This window comes from Rattus rattus, chromosome 2, assembly GCF_011064425.1.
Source record: "Rattus rattus isolate New Zealand chromosome 2, Rrattus_CSIRO_v1, whole genome shotgun sequence".
NCBI classification, from domain to species: Eukaryota; Metazoa; Chordata; class Mammalia; order Rodentia; family Muridae; genus Rattus; species Rattus rattus.
In genome coordinates this window covers 62912806-62933300 of record NC_046155.1, presented here as the reverse complement: position 1 = coordinate 62933300, position 20495 = coordinate 62912806, and the positions used below count along the sequence as shown (strand labels likewise).

Genomic DNA, 20495 nt, shown 5'->3' with positions numbered 1-20495 from the left:
GCACACTGCATTATCTCTTGTCTGCCAGTCTGTCCCTCGTGATCTTGAGAACTTTGAAGACTATGGACAACTGTTTCATAGACAGTTTAACCCTGTCTAATTTTGTTTAATAATTAAATTACAATAAGGTATTTTGGGCAAAAAAAAACAATAAAAACAACAAAACCTGAGGGCCTCAACTGGCAGTTGACAAAGCACCAAGTTTCTTCAGGATCTAGCTATTTCTGACTGAGCATTTCATGGGGAAAAGATGAGAACATCTTTTTTCCCCTCGCTAGAGTGTGATACTAAATGTGGAATCTCGTGTTTAATGTCTCTGTGTCTGGGCTCTCTGGGGCAGAGCTAGCTGGATTCATTTCATCACCTACTTTGAAGCATCCAGTTACTTTCCACCATAGGCTTCAAGCAGCCTACTCCAGCCTGACTTTGTAAATCAGGTAGAAGACTGCGCTTTTACTACTACCCTTAACTTACTTCTTTTACTCAGTATCAGTATATGCAACCTAATCTCATAGGGCATTCCCTTACAAAAACACTTTACTGAAGCAAGAAAACACCTGTTTTTAACTATTACATCCTTGTAGGCTCTACTCCAGATTCTACTTGCCAGAGAGTAGGCTCCTACTCTTGTCTCCCAATCCCTACAGCATGCTTTTTCAGTCACTTGTAACTCTGATGAGTACCCTTCTTAGCACCTGGAAGCCAGTCAAGCACTGCTGCCATTCTAACAGTCTGCTCTTACCCGTCCCACTGTCTTGTCTGCCCATCACATCTCATTCATTTCTGACTTTGTCACCTCAAATTTTGGCATAAATGAGATGTGCTACATTGTCTCCAGCTCTTTCCTCCCAAGGATGAGTATTTCTTCTGGTTTGAGCAGTACTGTGGGTGCAGCTCCATGTAGCATCAGCTGGAGCTGGAAGACTGAGGCTAGGTCAGCAGGGTGAGCTGGCCAGCATGCTTCCTCTTCACTGAGCAGTTTGGCTTCTTCCCAGCATGGGAGTCTGGGGTCTAAGACAAAGTGTCCCAATAGAAAAGTAGCCGCTGTCCTCAATTGCTTGTCCTGTCCTCAGTTTGTCCAGAGTTCCAAGGGAGTGAGCCTGCTTTATAACTGTCAGATTTCTTAGGTCACTTAGCTTCAACACCCAAAAGGCACTCATATTTTGCTTGTATTTTTCATGTTATTTTCTATACCCTGGGAGTCAGTCAGTTCCTTGTATTTTAGCAGCTCCTTTGTCTATGCCATGGTTTCATTAACCAGCCTCATCATCCAACCCAGGTAGCTCAGAGGCCTAAATATCTGTTATTTAAGTTAGCACTTTACTGGGGCTGGAGATGGCTAGTGGCTGCTGCTTCTAGATGATACCCGCTGCTCTTACAGTGGACTTGGCTTCAATTCCCAGCACCCACGTGGCATCTCACAACCATCTTCAACTTCAGTTCTAGATCTGACACACATGCAGGCAAAACACCATTGCATGCAAAGTAAATAAATCATTTAAAGAAAAAAGATTAGCACTTTCTCAGACTGGCCTCAGTGCTGTGATCCTGCATCAGCTTCCAAATGCTGGAATTAGTCTTATTTTATAATTCTTGAGGTCTCCAGAGAAAAGTTATGGCATTTTAAAGAAAAGGTATTTATGCTGGTTTTTGTTTGTTTTGTTTTGTTTTGCTTGTTTTCTTAGATCTTTAAGTATTTTACCTATATCTACATTTGTATACCATATGCATGAAGTATGGGCAAAGGTCAGAGATCAGATCCACTAGAACTGGAGTTCTCTGAGCTGCTGTGTTGGGTACTTAAGTCCTTTGACAGCACCAGAGTTCCCTCCAGCTGAGCATCCTTCCAGCTGCTCTACGTTGTTTTTAAGGTTCTACCCGCTAGATCTTCTCCACTGTAACCATCTACACTAATGCAGTGTCACCTTCTGTAGTATGTTAGCTCAAACGAACTGCATTAACTAGTGGCCCAAGCAGTTATTCTTAAATTACTATATTTTGCTGCCTGTCAAGCTTGCTATTTAATAACTAAGCAATAGTACAGTTACTTTATATGTATGACTGATTTATCCCCATGCATATCCATGCACCTTGTCTCAGTCAGGTGCCTGCCTGCAGGGGCTAGAAAAGGGCATCAGACCTAGGACTGAGTTACACATTGTGGTGCTAGGAATGAAACCCAGGACCTCAGAAAGAGCAGCCAGTACTTAACACCAAGGCATCTCTCCAGCCCCCAGGATGTCTTTTTTTAATATAAGCAGGCTGGTTGTGGTAGGGCAAGCCTATGATCCTAGCAGAATGATTCTAGAGCCACAGGCCAGCCTAGGCAACATAGTGACTATCTCATAAAACACACATACACACACTAGAAACATAAAAGCTTGCAGGACAAAGCGGCTCACACCTTTAATCCCAGCACTCAGGAGGCAGAGCAGAGGGAAGCAGGTTTGAGTTCAGGGTCAGCCTGACCTGCAGAAAGCATAAAGAACTCCAGGAAACACAGAAAAACCCTATCCCCAAGAAAAAGTAAAGTCTCACTCCAGCTCCAGCCTTTAGGAAATATATTTCTGTCATTCAGAACTATATGAGGGCTGAAGCAGGAGAAAGCTGGCCTTTTGTAAGTATGAGAGAGAGAGAGAGAGGGAGAGAGTGTGTGTGTGTGTGTGTGTGTGTGTGTGTGTGTGTGTGTGTGTGTGTGTGTGTGTGTGTGTGTGTGTGTGCCCCAGCACCCATTCAAGGCAGTCCACAACTGACTGCAGGAAGGTGAGTTGGTTCCTAGCACCCATGCAGGGCAGTTCACAACTTTGGCCTCAGAGGGTACTGCACTCATGTGCTAGACTGCAGCCATGTGCTAGTGTACCATTTAAACTACAAAAAAAATAAAATATTATGTAGTTCCAGGTGTGGTGCCGCATACCTTTAATCCCAGCACTTGAGAGGCAGAGGCAAGCAGATCTCTGAATTCCAGGCCAGGCAGGGCTACATAGTAAGGACTCAGGGAGGGAGGGAAAGAAAGATCTGATAGCATCCCACCATATACTATGTCCAGTAATCATGTAAATATAAACAAAAGACTGTTAAAATTTACTTTTATTTTTAGCACACCTGAGTTAAGTGTGGGACAATGAAACAAATACAATAGAATACATACAGCATGTCAAGGAGGCAGGCTTTAAAGCCATGCTATAGAAAAGAGAAGACTGGGAGGACGCCTGATTTAACAGAAGTGCTGGATACTGATTAATTCATATGCAAATCCAGTATTCTCCAAAGAATTTGGCAAAGATTTTTTTCATTTCCAGTCTTTTAAAGTAGACAGATTTGCTTACAATACAGCTGATTTTAAAAGCACACAAAATTTAAGTACAAACCGTAGAACTTCACTCAGCAGAGAGATAAAGGCGCAACACAACTGCCCACCCAAGGTAATGGTGGACAGCAAGGCTGGACTCCTCATCCTGCAAGCAAGAAGAGGGGGACTGCAAAGTGGGGTTTGTGGGTAACCTTAGTCTCTCCTTGCTACTGAATTCATAAAGTAAGAGGCCTTTACAAATAACCCACACCCTTTAATTTTCTACTATATAATAGGATTATAAGGCCACAGAATTCCTTTGGGGAAAACGCTTTAATGATTTTAATATCACTTAGTCATTCTTTTGAAGTATAAAGTGTCTTAACTGGATTACAATTACAGATCATTTTTAAATATACCATTGCTGCTATGATAAAATTATTTATACTATTTATATCTAATATATTCAAAGAAATTTACTAATAAATGCTACAATAGGCATCAGTCTGACATGCTTATTAATTGATCCCATAGGTATTATTATAGGTCGTGGTAAGAGTCTATTCTGTCTCACTAAATCAGGAACACCGCATTTACAAAACAAATAAACACACATAGTGCAGACACCCAAGGATCATGCTAGCTCTTCAATTAGCTGTCACAGCTCAGACGTGAATCCTCACTGTGTGAGCAGAAGGCAGATCCAAGTCTTCATCAAAAGGTACTAGTGGAAGTTGTCAGACGCCTTCCAATGTAGATCCTAGAGAGGAAAGGGATAGCAGTCAGTCAGGTCTCACAATTCTCAGGTGACTTCACATGGCTCAAACAGGCCATGGCCACAGCTTTTGGAGGGGACCTAGCTAGCTACCTTACCCTTGATAAAGTATGACTGTAATCTTTTCTCCTGTTTATGATTTTATTATTTTTATGAGCATTGGTGTTTTGCCTACATGTATCTCTGTGTGAGGGTGTCAGATCCTTGGAACTAGAGCTGCCATGTAGGTGCTGGGACTTAAACCCAAGTTCTCCAGATAAACAAGCAGTGCTCTGAACCACTGAGCCATTCTCCAGCCCTACTGTCTGCAACCTTTATCAAGTGTTTTTATAGTCATCTAATATGTATTTCATATTGGTCTAATTTTTCTTACTTAAAATTTAATTTCAATTGTTTCAATTATTCTAGTGGTGCAAGAGATTGAATGTACAAAAAAAAAAAAATACTATTAACAATAGGAGTTGAAATTCAATTTCAGAGTGTCTGTCTACCATGTACCAGGTCCCAGGTTCAAATCTAAGTACAAACCAATTCCAAATTCCATCAGTATTATATACAGCTTCGCATTCCCTTCTGTACACCAAACGAGCCACACTGCTGAAGGGCAGGCTGGCTTCATGTCCAGTTCATCACCACTAACCTCAAAGCCCAACCAAGGAATAAGTAATGAAGCCTCCCTTCTCTGCAGTCAGGAAGGATGGCAAATGACTGGAAAGAATTCCACCTGGCCAGGTCTGTGCAGACTGGGAAGAAATAAGACTGGGCAGTGAACTATCTGAACTAAAGAGGGCAGTGTTCATGAAAGACTGGAAGTTGCCAAGAGATCTTGGGTAGAGATGACATCAAGTTCTGAGACTGGGAAGTATGAAGGACAGAGACAGTAGATCCAGAAATGATTCTGTGAAGAGAAAACTCAGCTTGGAGACTGAACACACAGATTCCTAGGCCCTGTCCACAAGTTTTTTCCCCCTTGCTGGTCCTGTTCTATTTTGTGTTTTGAGACCAGATCTCAATAAGTAACTCTGGCCTATCATTCAGGGATTCCCCTGCCTGTGCTTCCCAATTGCCACTGAACCCTACTGCTTGCTAGTTCTGAGAAGAGTTCCAGGTGATGGGGATGCACCTGTCGTCCGTGAGACCAAGCACCAGGAGAGAACTACACATGGAGAGTGGTAAAGGCAGGTAAGACTCCAGCCCTGCAAGCTAGGAGGAGCCTCTGGCACCCAGGCAGCCATTTCATCTCATTTCTATAGGCAGCTCTATAGGTAGGTATGCTGAGGGTCTGCAGTGCAGGAAGATAAGGGCAGGGAGGACTGGGATCGCATGTACCTATGAGACCCACAAAATCCCGAGAGATCAAACTGAGTGTCAGCCACAAGGACAGCTTTTGGGGAAAAGAATAAGCAGACTACAGAGCCTTCTGCCCCAAACATATCCCCAACTAACATGGGCCAGATGCCCACAGTGGCATCCCAGCCATTCTCCATATACAGGGTGAGTTCACCCTGACATGGACAGAGGGTAGGCCTAAGGAAGAGTAAGGGCTGGGGATATAGCTCAGCTGGTAGAGTGCTTGGCCATAATATTATATAGCACTGGGTACGCAGACATCTGTAATCTCAGCACTCAGGAGGTAGACACAGGAAGATCTGAAAGCCAATCTCATCCCTGTGCGGCCAGCCCAGAATACATAGTGTCCCTTTGGTGACCCATTCTTTAGCATTGGTCCCATCTAGAGAATCCACAGCTGTATTCCCTGGTCTGTTTTAGTCTAAACTAGATACAAAAGCAGAAACCTGAAGGCCTTAGTTAATTATTCCTGCCAAAAGACAGGATCATCCACCCACTGCAGAGGTGGCACAAGAAAGAGACCCAGCATGAGAACCCCTGTGCAAGACAAGGGCCTTCCATAGCACAGGATTTTTACCTGACCTAACAGTGACTTGGAAGTATCATCTCTCTCTCCATAAACAATGCAGAAATAAATTGCTGGGGGCTAGAATCACCAAGATCCATCCACCCTGTCATAGGGTATCCATACTCTCATAGAAACATCACTTACCCCAATCCAATGGCTAACAGATGAGACAGTAACAGAGATGGAAGGAAAACCTTCAGAAAGTCTGCTGAGAAAATACCCCCTTTCTTCATAACGCTTGTGTTTCTCATGCTGAGAGTAGCTGTGCGCTTCGGGTGTTTAAAAAGGAACTCCCTAGGGTATAAAGAAAGTACCAATCAGTGTCCCCTTGTCAAAGGAAAAACCTTGACCAAGAATGTTGAAAACAGACTTACTTGGGGGGAACATTTTCTGGCCGACTTGACCAATCCCATATCCAATCTGAGTTTTTCTTCAGGATACTTTCAACTTCTCTTCTTCTCTCAATATAATCTTCCTCAGACTAAGGAAAAGTAAGTATTAAATAAAGCAGATGAGTTTTTCACATTCACACTAGAGTTAAGGTCAGTAAGCTCAACAGAACCCCACCTGACATGGTATTAACTATCCCACAACTGTAAATGCATTACAAACTCAGGCATTTGGGTGGTAATGTCCCTTCAGGGATATTCTTTTAATATCTCAAACTAAACTATGATAACCATTGATATTCTCTTAACTGATATTACATGATAAATTGGGTAAAGGAAACACAAATCTGTATAAACACATTTTTAACAAAATGCAACAGAAACACTCCATAATTATAATCTTCATTTGTACAACTGGTCACATGACCCTAGTGGCTGATATTTATAACAACTTCCTCTACTACCCACTTTGTGTATATTCCCTCCACTTTTAGCAAGCACTTCAGTAGGTCTGGGTTCCTTTCCTGAGGGAAGTGACCCATACCTTCATATCTGGACAATTTGTGCCCTTTGTCATCCTACCCAGGTTAGATTGTTGGTGCTTCCCACCGACTTCAATCACGGGACATGGTAGCACCAAGAGACACCTGAAAGGATCTCCTGTACCCCAGACATCTTTCTTATCTCCATTGTGGAGAAGCAATCCAGTTTCCCCTTGGATCCGGATCAATCAGTCTTAAAACTGTTATTCCTTTCTTAGCATTTAAGAGCATCAAGTCCAGTGGAATGATTGTTTTATCTTCTTGCATAAGTTCCCCATCCATATCTATCTCTCTCTCTCTCCTCTCTCAATCAGTCTTAAACTGTTATTCCTTTCTTAGCATTTAAGAGCATCAAGTCCAGTGGAATGATTGTTTTATCTTCTTGCATAAGTTCCCCATCCATCTCTCTCTCTCTCTCTCTCTCTCTCTCTCTCTCTCTCTCTCTCTCTCTCACACACACACACACACACACACACACACACACACACACACACACCCTCTTCTAGGCAGGAAGCACGTAATTTCCTAGTAGATCACTAGGGTTGATCGTGGGAACTAGTCCTTTTTCCACCCCTTGATTCTTGAGCCCATGGATTCTGGTTGTAAGAGAACCTGCAGTATATATCGGATGCTGATTTAGAGTACACCACTTTCTAGAGAACCTTGTACCAGCCCTCCAGGCTACTGATATCTAATTGGCATTGTGTCTTCAAAAGTTTGTTTCTTTCAGGCCAGCTGCTTCAGCATGGTTGGGAACATACCAGTGGATGCCATGGTCATGGGTCTACTGTCACACTTGTCTGGCTATCAAGTGAGTTTTGTGGTCAGAAGCAATACTATGTAGAGTACAGTGGATAAGAAGTTTTAGTCCGTGGATGATGTTTTTGGCAGAAGCATTATGTGCAGTTAAGACAAATCAACAACCAGAATAAATATCTACTCCAGTAAGGACAAGGCATTGTCCTTTCCATGAAGAGAGTGGATCAATGTAGCTAACCTGCCATTAGGTCACTGGATGGTCACCCCAGAGAACAGTGCCATATCTGAGGCTCAGTGTTGGTCTCTGCTGCTGGCAGATCTGGCACCCAGCAGCAGCTATAGCCAGGTCAGTCTTGATGAGTAGCAGCTCATGTTGTTGAGCTCATACATAAGCTCCATCTCTTCTACCATGGCCATTTTGTCACAGCCCCATTAGGTAAAAGACATGGATGGTTGGGAAGAGGCTGACTCTCCAGAGAATGGGTCATCCTGTCTACTACAGTCCTCAGCAGAAGTCACCTTTTGGTGAGCATTTACACAGGACAAGTATCCTCGGATCCTTTGTCCATTTGGAGATCAATCCACATACTTCCCAAGATATCGTCAGGCTCACCAATCTTCAAATCATGCTCTTTCCAAATCCAATCTATTAGCTACAACCCATGAATAATGAACATCCCAGATTCTCGGGCCATTTTTCTTTCAAAACAAAATGTTATGACCTTGTGTACTGCCCAAAGTTCTGCTCACTGTGAAGATTTTTCTTCATTGGTGTTTCTTTTAGGGTTGTCTCAGAAAGTGGATATAATGCCACAACTGTCCACTTCTGGATGGTGCCTGGATAATGTGCAGAACCATCAGTAAATCAGGACCTACTCTCTTCCTCAACCAATTGTAAGGCTCACCCCATAAAGCTATAGGTGCATGCTTTAGGCAGCAGATGGCATTGTAATAGGAGTAGAAGCCATGGGCTTTGGCTGCCTCTTCACGTAACTTGCTTGTGCGTTTAGGACCTACTTGGACCTGATCACATATATAGATAGCACTTCCATTTGATAATGGGTTGTTGCTGTGCACAGTCACTTGGTGGGTCAGATAGTACCCAGCTCATGATAGGCAGCTCAGGTAACATGGTAATTTGGCAGCCATGTTCTCATGGCTCTCCCTCATCCTGCTGCCTACAGTCAAATGTTCAATTTCCACTAAGGCCCAATAACAGACTTCATTTGAAGGGATCTTGATTATCTATCCCTTCTACAAAAAAAATAACACAGATTCCCTATACTGATGACATTATGATGATTGGATGAAGTGAGCAGGAGGTAGTAACTAATCAACTTTGGACTTATAACACATATGTGCATTAGTGAATGGAAAATAAATCCAAAATTCAAGGGCTTTCTACCTCAGTGAAATGTAAGCCCAATGGTATGAGGCATTTAAGATATTCCTTCTAAGGTGGAACTGCGCCTGGCCCCTCCCAGCACCAAGAAAGAACACAATGTTTAGCAAGCCTGTTAGAATTCTGGACGTGGTATATTCCTCTCTTGGGTATACAGTTACTCCAGCCCAGCTTTGAGTGGAGCCTGCAGCAGGAGAAGGCTCTTCAACAGGCCCAGGCTGCTCTACCACTTGGAAAATAGGATCCAGAAAACCAATGGGACTTGAGACGTCAGTGGCAGACAGAGATGCTGTTTGGAGCCCTTGGCAGGTCCCTATAGATAAATCACAGAGTCCCCTCCCCGCCCCCGACTTAACATGCGGATGATGAATCACCTGGGAAGGCCACTTGGGAGGGGTTAAGACGTGTGGCCTTGTTGAAAGAAGAATCTCATTGAGTGTGTGGGCTTAGGGGTTTTAAAACCCAAACCAAGCTCTCCCTCATCCTGCTGCCTATAGACCCAGAACCTTCAGTGCACCATGTCTGCCGTGGCTCCTAGCATGATGAGAATAGACCAAATATTGGAAACTATAAAGAAGTCACAATTAAATGTTTTCTTTAAGAGTTACTATGGTCATAGTGTCTCTTCACAGCAGTAGAATACTAAGACAGGCTCTGATCTCACAATGCTAGAAGTGCTCTTGAGTTTCTGAGTTAATATTAGAAAAGTGAGCTCACAGACTGGGGTATAGCTCAGTTTACAGAATGCTTGCCCAGAATGCACAAGGTCCTGGGCTCTAAACACCCTCCCCCAACACACACACACTACATAAGCCAGGTGTGGCTGTACATATTTATAACCACCTTAGCACTAGCAAAGTAGATTCCTCAATTAATTAATTTCTAAAATATTTTTTAAATGAGCTGTCCAGGGCTGGAGAGATGGCCCAGTGGTTAAGAGTACTTGCTGCTCTTTCAGAGGATCCAAATTCAGTTTCCAGGACCCAGACCTGTTGGCGGACTGCTGCCCGTAATTCTAGTTCCAGGGGATCCAATGCCTTTGGCTTCTGAACACCTGGGACTCATGTGCACGTACCACACAGATATATAAACACAAATATAAAAATTTTTAGAAATTCTATCAAAAGGGGAAAGTGGTGGATAAGAAGATAGCTCAGTAAATGAAGTGCTTGCTACACAAGCATTAGGACCCTCAGTTCAGCTCCCCAACACCAGTGGACAAGGTGGTGCACACCTTTAATCACAGCACTCGAGGCAGAAGCAGGTGGCTTTCTGTAAGTTCAAGACCAGCCTGGTAATATATAGCAAGTTCCCGGCTAGACGGGGTGAATAGGGATTCCCTATCTAAATAAAAACCAAAACATGGGCTGTAAAATGCCTCCATACATATGGCATTCTCTCAAACACACACATAAACATAACAATAAACAATAAAATGCAGATCCAACACTCTTATAAAATGCAGGGGACACCATGGAGCATGTCTGTAGTCCCAGGCTTGGAAAGCAGGGATAGAAGGATCACTGGACCTCACCAGCCAATTGATCTATCCAACTGGTGAGCTCCATGTTGAATGAGACACCCTTCCTCAAAAACTAAGAGTAAAGACTCTCATATGCTGCAAATGCAGGAGTCACCAGACTGATGATGCACTGAACCTTATAGCCACTTCCTATCTATGGCTTACCAGAGTGCTGTTTTTCTCACCAAAGCTGTGGGTGTCTATTTCAGCTCTGTTGGTATCTTGTGGTGTCTGGGAGCGAGGTGGGCTTGATTAAGAAACAGACAAAACGGAGCAGCGTGTCAATTGTGTCATAAGATGCATAAGTTCCAAGCAGGGGTCTTACCTCATTAAGGGGTGGCAGAGGAGCCTCCAAAGCATGTCTCTTCCCTTTTGCCCCTCACCAGACCAGTGCCAAACAATTCCTTAGTCTTTTGAGCTGAGCACACAGGAGCCCACTAGACAGTTCCATAGAGAAGTCCCTCCCTCCCGCATGATCTGTGACATAGCCCTCGGAAGCATCTGACCTTTGATCACTGACTTCAGCCACACATCTTGGATTCACTCCCTAGTGACGCTGCCTAGGAACAGAAGCCGGCTGGGGGCATGAACAAAACTGCTCAGACTTGGTGCTCACCGTGAACAATTTTATCTATCTCTAGGTTTAATAGAGTCCCTCCAGACTGAGCCCCAAATCACTTCCTCCCAGCAGACTCCAGAGTTCCTTGCTTAATGACTACCTCAGGAGTTACTCCCAAATGTGGCCTCAGACCTGGAACCCACCCACAAAAACATGCGGTTGTGATTATCCATCTACTAGGACATCAACACTGTAAGGGATACCCAGAACACCTACCTGTCACAGTGAGAGCTCTTGGAGCTGCTTCGTCCAGATTCATGCTGCGCATCCAGCAGTATTTTTTCCATGTCACCATTATAAATAGAGACGGAAGCTGGAACGCTGCTCCCATTCCCATTGCTGAAGTGCAGTTCTACCCAGGAGCCTGAAGAGGACAAAATGGGCAGTTAGAAATCTGCCCCCTCATGGGGCTTGACAACTAATCCCAGTACTCTCAGTTCAAGGCTAGCTAGGACCACACAATGAACACTTGTCCAATCAATCAATGAATAAACAAAGATATAGACAGACAGACAGACCTACCCGCTCACATTCCCAGGAAATACCAAAGATCACTCTAGGCCCTACTTTAATGCCACTTCAGATATGCATTTCTGGTCTGCTGGCCTCTTTTAGGTCCAGTAGGCAAGGACCCTGAGGCTGAAACACTGCACTGTTATCTCTTGCCATTCTTTTATTCCATGTAGGTATTCTACATACCTGTGGATTTACCACAGGCCAAGATGAGGATCTTATTTAAGCTGACATAAAACTAGAGGCCTCAGCCTTCTAGGCGCTAGGCGTACAGTCATGGACTAATGTGCCTAGCTAAAGACTTAAACTCAAGCTGTTTCCACATTCAGGATCACGGAGCCCTGGGGCTCTGTAAAGTCCACAAGTCTGATTACTGCTCTGCATTTATACCAGAAATCAGATTAGCAAGTTTTGAAAACAGAATAGTTCATTTCTGGTTATATCTCACTCTCTAAAGGGATCTACCTTTCAAGTACTCACACAAATATTTACACTATAGAAGCACAGCATTAAAAGTGAAGTCTCAGGGTACACTTTGGTTCTCCAACACCACAAAAATAAATGAACTCTTTGTACTGTTACATCTGTGGCTTGCTTTCAGTTTGATCTGCTGAATGCATCTATTACAATATTTAAGGGCTCATGCTGGGCTGGAGAGATGGCTCAGCGGTTAAGAGCACTGACTGCTCTTTCAGAGGTCCTGAGTTCAAATCCCAGCAACCACATGGTGGCTCAACTATCTGTATCAGATTCTGGTGTAGTATCTCAAGACAGCTACAATGTACTCACATACATTAAATAAATAAAATAGTTAAAGGGGGGGGGCTCATGCTACAGCTCAATGGAAGTGTGCTTGCCTTATAAAATCGTAAGGCTGTAGTCTAGGTTCAATCCCCATTACTGCCAAATGTTTGTGTGTATAAATGTGTGTTCACAAGACATGGTAGCACACACCCATGATCCCAGTTATTTAGGAGGCTGAGGCAGGAGGACTGCCAAGCTTTATGTCAGTTTGTGCTACAAAGAGCCATGCAGACTGCACGTAATTCCAACTTGAGTTTGTGCTACTACACAGTGCGTCAACCCTCATACTAGTCTGACTTTCACTCTCCTGGATCCAATTTGATGAATGCTATGTCCTGGAACAGGGGCATCCTTTACTGAAGACTGCCTCTGCTGCCCACCCCGTGCTGCTGCTTCCTTGCTTTCTACTTAGCCATTGTTTGTGTGGCACCTGTGCACACACAGTACACATACGAAGTCAGAACAACTTGCAATTCCTGGGTTCTCTCTTCCCATCATTTGGGCTTGACTCCAGGCTTGGCAGCAAGCCCCTCCCATCTCGCCAGGCTTGGCAGCAAGCCCCTCCCATCTCTCTGGACCCTGGTGCTTTCTTTGGCAGCGTTAAGAAATGTGTATGGGCCTCATTTTGGGCCCAAGATCCTGTCTATTTTGACTCACATTTGCCTATAGAAAAGGTTTTTGAGCTAACCAGAAATAAGTTTGGATTTATAGTTCATGCCACCAACAGCCTCTCAGTAAACTAACATGATTATACAACAAACTTTGAAATAGGATGATTTCCCTCATTAGCCTCTCAGATTGCCTCATAGAGAAGCAGGCCTAGCCCACATGAAGCACATCACCAACTCCGAAGGGCAGAGCCCAGAGCCCCTCTGCTGCTGTACACAGGCCCCAGTGCCTTCTGGGATCTGGAAATCCTGTACTCACTCCAGTTCCAGCCTAATGTCTTTTGCTGGACCTCCTCCCTTCTGTCTGATGACACCCAGAAGCCAGGGATAGTGGCTCACACGTAGAATCCCTGCAGTTCCGAGTCACTAAGACAGGAATGTTGCTGTGAGTTCAAGACCAGCTGCGATCATTATGGGCAGTTCCCTTTGTCTAGGCCAACCTTGTATTCAGATCTGAGCCTGTCCCAATTTATGTGATGGAGCTTAATGCTACCCATATCTTTTCTAGTGCCTAACAGTTTGAGATCAAGTTGTCTTCTTCCCGGTACCCAGTCCTGATGCCAAATGTAGAGATTCTCCTACACTACCAATTTTCCAAAATCAACCAGGGGAGTCCAAGAATTTAATATTCCCACAGTGTCTCCTAAGATTAGTACCAAATTCCATAAATTAAAGGCTGAAACCCACAAGGATACCACATATCACACACCAGCCACGAACAGAGTACACAGGCTATCCACACAAATTTCTGCCCCATTTAAACACAAAAACAAGAAAGACAAGCTCAAATCTCTGCAGCCCCCTCTGGTTTAATACTTTGCTAGAATTCAGAACTCACTCAAGGAAACATGCTGCTTCATTTGATAGCCCAAGCTCCAACTCCCTCCCTCCCTGGTGCCCTAAGTTTCCACCCTCTGACAACTTATTAGTTACCAAACTCTAGCCCAAGGCTACTCTGGGTCCCAAATAAGTCATCTCATTCTTGGAGACTCTTTACAAAGTGGACCTGAGTAACAGGGTAAAACTCCTAGCTTAGATTTGTTTCATCTACGCACACACACCCAATCAGTGTATAAAGTTAGACCTATTAATCAATCAATGAATATTTAAAAAAAAAAAAAAAAAGCAGGCACTCTGGAAATCCCACAAATTTGGGAGCTTGTATAAGGAACTAAGCCACCAGGCAGATGTGTGTGCACTTACTGCCTAAGGGGCAATGAAAACACTGGGAGCCTAGTCCTGATCTATACTGCTGTAACAGTAAGAAAGTTATTTCTCAGGGCTGTGGAAGCTGACAAACACGAACTCTATGCCGTCTGTCAGGAAGCCGATTCCCCTCACCAGGCCCTTCACCTGGGCTCATCACAGTGCAGCCGAGCCCCGGCTCTGCTTTTCTCACACTGGCAGCATTGTCGGTATTCATACCATAGCGGTGCTTTCAAAAGTCATAGGGGATCCTAGCAGAGATGGCGCACACTCAGGAGGTGGTTACGCAGATCTCTGATTCTGAGGCCAGCCTAATCCACAGAGTAAGTTCCAGGACAGTAAAGGCAACGAAGAGCAGTCCTGTCCCTGGGGGTGTAGCAGGCACAGATCTGCAGCAGACATCTGCAAAACGCCCACGCACCTTTGAGGGGAAAACAATCCCATTCAGAATGATCTGGTGCAAAAACCTTGGGCCCAAAAGCTCTAGGAATGATTTACTAAGGAACAAGTTTTATCATTAACCTGTGACTGGATCGGAAAGGTAAGTCCTAGAAAACAAGAAGACTCTATTCATTTACATACATCCCGCAGTTGTTTATCAGAAGCGTCCATCTTTTTAACAAGCACGAAAGGTGGGTGTGAACCTAAATCCTAATAACACTGAGAAGTTGAAGTCAAGTTTAAGGCCAGCCTGGACTACATGAACGTGACCTTGTCTCAAAAAAATAAATTAAAAAAAATGTTTTTAAAAGGAAAAGAACAACAACAACAACAAAAAACTTAACATCAAGGAATCTCCTCAATCAGCACACAACTTATTTCATGTAGTTTAATACATTTAGGCCTCAAGACAGCAACCAGTGCTGCTGTCCCCCATAGCCCTCATTCCTGTTTTCAACCCCACTCTCCCATTCCTGAGTTACACCAACAAGATACGAATCAAGTCCTATTTATAAATATCTCCTTGTTGTGTGGCGTGGCTGGACCTGAACTCAGGTAGGTTCCCTTGAGTAGAATGCGCTCTTATTTTATGCATATAAGTGTTTTGCCTGCATGTATGTTTGTGAACCACGTATGTGAGTGGTGCCCATGGACAACAGAAGAGTGCATCAGATCCTCTAGAACTGAAGATGCAGACAGTTGGGAACAAGTGTTCATTAACTGCTGAGCCATCTCTGAAATCCTTCATTTGGTCTTGGAGACAGAATCTTACTCCACAAGCCAGGTTGGCCATTATGCTAGTTGATACTGTCAACTTACCACAACTTAGACACAACTGAGAAGAGACGGCTTTTGGAGTATTTGATTTGAACTTGCAAAAACTGGTTCTCTCCTTCTCCCATGTGGGTTTCTAGGGGCCAAACTCAGATCAACAGTTTGTCAGCAAGAACCTTGCCTGCTTAGCTATCCTGCCAAGCCCATAGGGAGTGCGTCTGACTGAGGAATTATTTAGATGAGGTTGGGTTTATCCATAGGAGCACTATCTTGACTGTTAATTCCCTAGTCAAGGGGTCCTGAATAGCTTAAAAGTCAGATAATGCTAAACAGAAACCTAGTGAGCAGGCAACATGGGTGCACTCAGTTCTCCCTGCTCCTGATTGTGGGTAGGATCTACCGAGCTTCACTGACTTGGTCAGTGATGAAGTGTATGCCACAGTCACCCTTCCTCTCATACAGTTTTTGGTCAGAGGTGAAACTGGGACAGCCATCCAAGTTTGTATCCTCCTTGGGCTGAGACTGTGGTTCACTTTGTCAGGGTGCTTGACTAGCATGCTTAGTTATGGCCGAGGTTTATGGAGCCACAGAAATGATGTGCTGGCACATGCCTGTAATTCTAGTGCTCTAGATGTTGAGGAAAGAATAAAAGTTTAATTAAAGTCATCCTGGGCTGCTTACTAGGTTCAAGGACAGCCTAGGATACATAAGACCACCTCACAAAGTCTTTTTAAATTATCTTTACCTCAGTCAGACTGCTTTCTAAACTGCTAACATAATGACAACCTAGGGAGTGAGTCCCTTCTCTATATTACCCTCTATATCCCAAGGCAAACTTGTAGACTGTCAATGCTAATAACTACACCCATAAGAACCCCATGCAGAGGAAACACAGGGTCCCTATTCTCCAGTCCACTTCCTGCATATGGCAGGACTCAATCATGAATGTGGAAGGAGAATCACCTTCGTTATTTCTCCCATAGTTTTCCAGAAGCTGAGCCCAACTTGAAAGCAGTTAGAGATTCAAGCAAATATGCTGACAAGCTCAAGCATGAACAGCATCCAGCGAGAGCTCATAGTCCTCAGAAAGGAGTGCACGCCCACAAACGCCCAACAGGAATATGCCACAGGAGAACGATGTACTGGCTATAGCATCCGAAGAAAGCCAAGCAAGGAAACACCAAGTCTGAGGGAAGCACTGCCCCAAACCACACGGGTTTGCGATCTCAACACCTACAAGGCCCCTTGGGTTAACTCAGAACAAGAGACTTGGCTGGCAAATGGTTCTGAACAGAATGCCCGGTATATAACACAGACTACTAACTTCCTTTTCAGTCACACACACATGCATTTTATTGACAACGTCTCATGTAGCCAGGCTGGTATTGAACTCCTGATCTTCCTGCCTCCAACTCCCAAACACGGGCTTGCATCATCCTCACACCTACTGGATCCTAAGACTAGTGAACTTGGCTCTGCCTACTGCCAGGCTGAGCCTGTCTAATACATCCTGAGTCAGGTGGTTCCAGGTACCCTCTGGCCCTGAGCAGTCTGTGGCACGTCCTCTACTGAAGTAGTCATCCTTATTTCCACTTAAGCTCTAGATCTCACTGGCACTATCGGCAGAGGTTCAGCTAGAGCCAAGGAGAAACCCCTCCAGTGTATCAATGTTCTTCTCGTCATGCAAGCCTGCCCGTGACAGTTTGCCTACAACAACAGAGCCACTCATCAGAACCAGTTGCAGACAGGGCAGCTGGCTGAGGGAAGACTTTCCTGAACCTACGCAGTGGCCCTTTAAGGTAAGGGCAGCCACTAAGGCACAGAAGTATCACAACACTTCTCTCCTCCAGCATGCCTGAAGTCATACAAAGAAGGAAGCCGGCCCTGCTCCTAAACACTTTTCAATAAGATGGATAAGAGGTAAAGGGGGAACGGGACCAATCAGTTTTGTGGGTAACGCCTTCAGGAAAACTGGTCCCAGAGGTTGCTATGGGGAATATTTGCTGTCCCACCTACCAACGAAGCTTCCACAGCTCTCAGCCTCCTCCGAAGTAAACATGCAGCAGCAAACAGAGGAGCAGCCTCAGCTCAGACTCCAAGCTGGGATTCACATTTCATAGGGCAGCTGAGATACCCCATGTGACTCAAGTGACCCCTCCTACCCTGAGCTAGACAGTGAGCCAGTGCCGAGCTGCACGTACGCCCCAAACAATGGCCCAAATCCTTCGCCTGAGTTTCCACACTGTAACCATCTTTTTATAGAATAAGCAAAACGGAAAAACACAAATCTTTTTAACCCTTGAAACGTCAGATGACAACCTCGCTTTGTCAATGACTCAGCAGTCTGGAGTGTCTGTCAACTGAGTGTCTGTTAACTGAGCCCTCTCAGGAATACTCAGAAACTTCCACAGATGAAATCTTAGTAACACAGGTCAGAAATAAAAGTTCAACTAGCCACAAAAGTGACTTACAGAAAACGTCACTTGATCTCTTAAGAGAAAAGCCAAAAAACATCAAACAATCAAGGAAAATATCCAGCTGTCTGACATTTGGCCTTAGGGAGTAAAACCTGAATTACAAGATATTTTTCCTAACTGTGGCTGTAGTTCGAAAATAGGCTGATAAAATTCTGCCTACTAAAATCTTGTTTAGGGTAATAAATAAGTGCAGCTCACTCAATGTATCTTAATACAACCTTTTTAAAAAACTCTTAATGCAGCCCTGCTCTGAGTTCCGCTATCTTGATTCCAGCATTATAGGACACAGGCAGGTGTATCACCTGAATCTCTGGACAGCCTAGTCGACCACACAAGTTCCAGGACTGCCAGAGCTATACAGAAAAACCACTATCTCAAACATCTAAAACCAAATCTTCACGAGAAAGTGGGTGCTGTGGCCCACACCTTTAATCCCAGCACTAGGGAGGCAGAGGCAGGCAGAGCTCTCTGGGAGTTCGCTGAGTGTGAGACTGTCTCAAGGAAAAATAAAAGCTAACATTAAAACATTCACTGGGTTTAGAAAACCTCTCTGTTTATTTACATGCTCGTTACTTAGTGAACTCTTGCTTCAGAGAATACAAAGGTCAGCAGGATCCTCCTCCCCTTGTTGGGTCCTTGGGATGAAGACTCAACTCAGACTCACCAAGGGGCTCTCAGAAAAGAACACTAGGGGTTGGGGATTTAGCTCAGTGGTAGAGCGCTTCAAGCGCCAGGCCCTGGGTTCGGTCCCCAGCTCCGAAAAAGAGAAAAAGAAAAAAGAAAGGAACACTGGCACTTGCACCCAGGGTGGCCTTGCAAAGCTAACAGCTGTCTGCCCAGTGCTAACAGTCTGTAAAGGCTGGGTGCCTGCCGAGAGCCTGTTTGTTTGTTTGTTTGTTTGTGAGATAGGGTCTGGCTACAGAGCCCCCCTAACTAGCCTGGTATTGCTTTGTAGCCCAGGCTAACCTGGAATTCAAGACTCAGCTTTACCCACCCCCATAATGGGATTTTATGGGTGTCACCACACCCAGCCCCACTTCCATTTTAACCTACAATTACTTCACTGCTTGCTGTGGGCCTACTGAGCTAATTGTAAGCACTTTATCCTCCTTTTGAGCTGTTGTAGGTCTCTTCCAAAGCTGCACCACCAGCCCTACCCCACTTTGTTTTGCAAGATAAGGTTTCTTTGTAGACTTGGCGGTCCTGGAATTCACTCGGTAGACCAGAATGGCCTCGAATTTACAGAGATCCACCTGCCTCTGCCTCATGATTGCTGGGATTAGGGCGTGTGCCACCACTGTGTGGCTATCCCATTCTTTTTAACTCTAAGTGTTGACAGAAGTCTGAAGCCCTATATCCTCCACTTCCATCAGGAAGTGATGACAAAGCAAGCCAGGGGTAAAGATTAGGGTTGGAGTTAGAGGGGCACGGCAGTAAACCCTATTAATTCCAAATTTCAGCTACTCTTGAGGCTGAACCAGAAGGATCCCAAGTTCAAAGCCAGCATGTCTTAAAGCATAAAATTAAAACTGATAATGTTGCTCAGGTAATGAGCGCTTACCCAGCACGTTCAGACCTGGTTCTGTCCCAGTACCAAGTGGGAAAAGTGAGAGGCACTACGGTCATAAATACTAATGACTTCAATCAAAGCACTGAAAAATTCAACCTGCAACCTCTGGCTCACTTAAACAACGCTGAACAAGGCGTGAGAGAAGGAAGCCAAAGGCCTGAAATCTGATCTACTCTGGAAGCTGAGGGAGGAAGATCGCAGAGTTCGAGGCTTCCCTCACCTACAGACTGAAAATACAGAACTATGACAGTGTGAACAACAGAGCACGAAAAGGCCCGGCCGGCCTGTGAAGGTACTGTCCGTAAGATGCACCGAGGCTCACCGCCCAGCCCCGGCCACACAGAACTGCATCGCGGCCTCCACTCACCGCACCCCATCCCGCGACCCTGCCGCCTCCGCGGCCCCTCGCGGCCCACAGCCTCACCCTGCAGGTTCTCCTCCCCGCTCTGCGACATGGTGGCTCCGCAAAGGAGCCGGAGCCCAACTGCGACAGGCCTGGGAAGTGACCACTGAGAGGTAGCAGGGCAGCTTGCGCCGCTCAGCTCTGAGGCCAGGCGACACTGGATTGAGGGGACAAGGGGCGGGGCGGGGCGGGACGCACACCGCAGCTGAGCCCATTGGCTGGGGGGCGGGGCCCGCGGGTGGGGGAGGAACAAGGGGCGCGTGTGGCACGTGCGGCGCGTGCGCGGGGCAGGGGCGGAATCTGAGGCAGGAGTGCGCGGGAGGGCGGTTGTTTTTAAGGTCTAGTGCAGAGGAGGACCGGGGCTGTGCTTAAGGCTGGAGTAGCTTGGCCCTAGGCGGGGAGAGGAGGGGTTCGGAGTGGG

At 45.2% G+C, this 20495-nt stretch overlaps 1 protein-coding gene across 1 annotated transcript; it reads right to left on the bottom strand.

Annotated features, from left to right (window-relative positions):
- Positions 1-3072: 3072 nt before the first annotated feature.
- Positions 3073-20295, bottom strand: Bnip3 (BCL2 interacting protein 3). Its single transcript, XM_032892366.1, has 6 exons — positions 20096-20295; positions 11435-11582; positions 10765-10846; positions 6360-6466; positions 6130-6279; positions 3073-4052 (listed from the first exon to the last, which is right to left on the bottom strand). The coding sequence occupies exons 1-6, from the start codon at positions 20124-20126 to the stop codon at positions 4007-4009; spliced, it is 564 nt and encodes a 187-aa protein (XP_032748257.1). The 5' UTR covers positions 20127-20295; the 3' UTR covers positions 3073-4006.
- Between the last annotated feature and the right edge of the window lie 200 nt (positions 20296-20495).

What these genes read in the sequence shown, in the direction of transcription:
- Bnip3 (XM_032892366.1), bottom strand. Translation starts at nt 20,126, where the DNA reads ATGTCGCAGAGCGGGGAGGAGAACCTGCAGG. An exon ending in AAGAGCTCTCACTGTGACAG is followed by an intron (nt 10,847 to 11,434) that starts GTAGGTGTTCTG and finishes TTCTTAATCAAG; the next exon opens with CCCACCTCGCTCCCAGACAC. An exon ending in GTGAGAAAAACAGCACTCTG is followed by an intron (nt 6,467 to 10,764) that starts GTAAGCCATAGA and finishes ACTTTTCCTTAG; the next exon opens with TCTGAGGAAGATTATATTGA.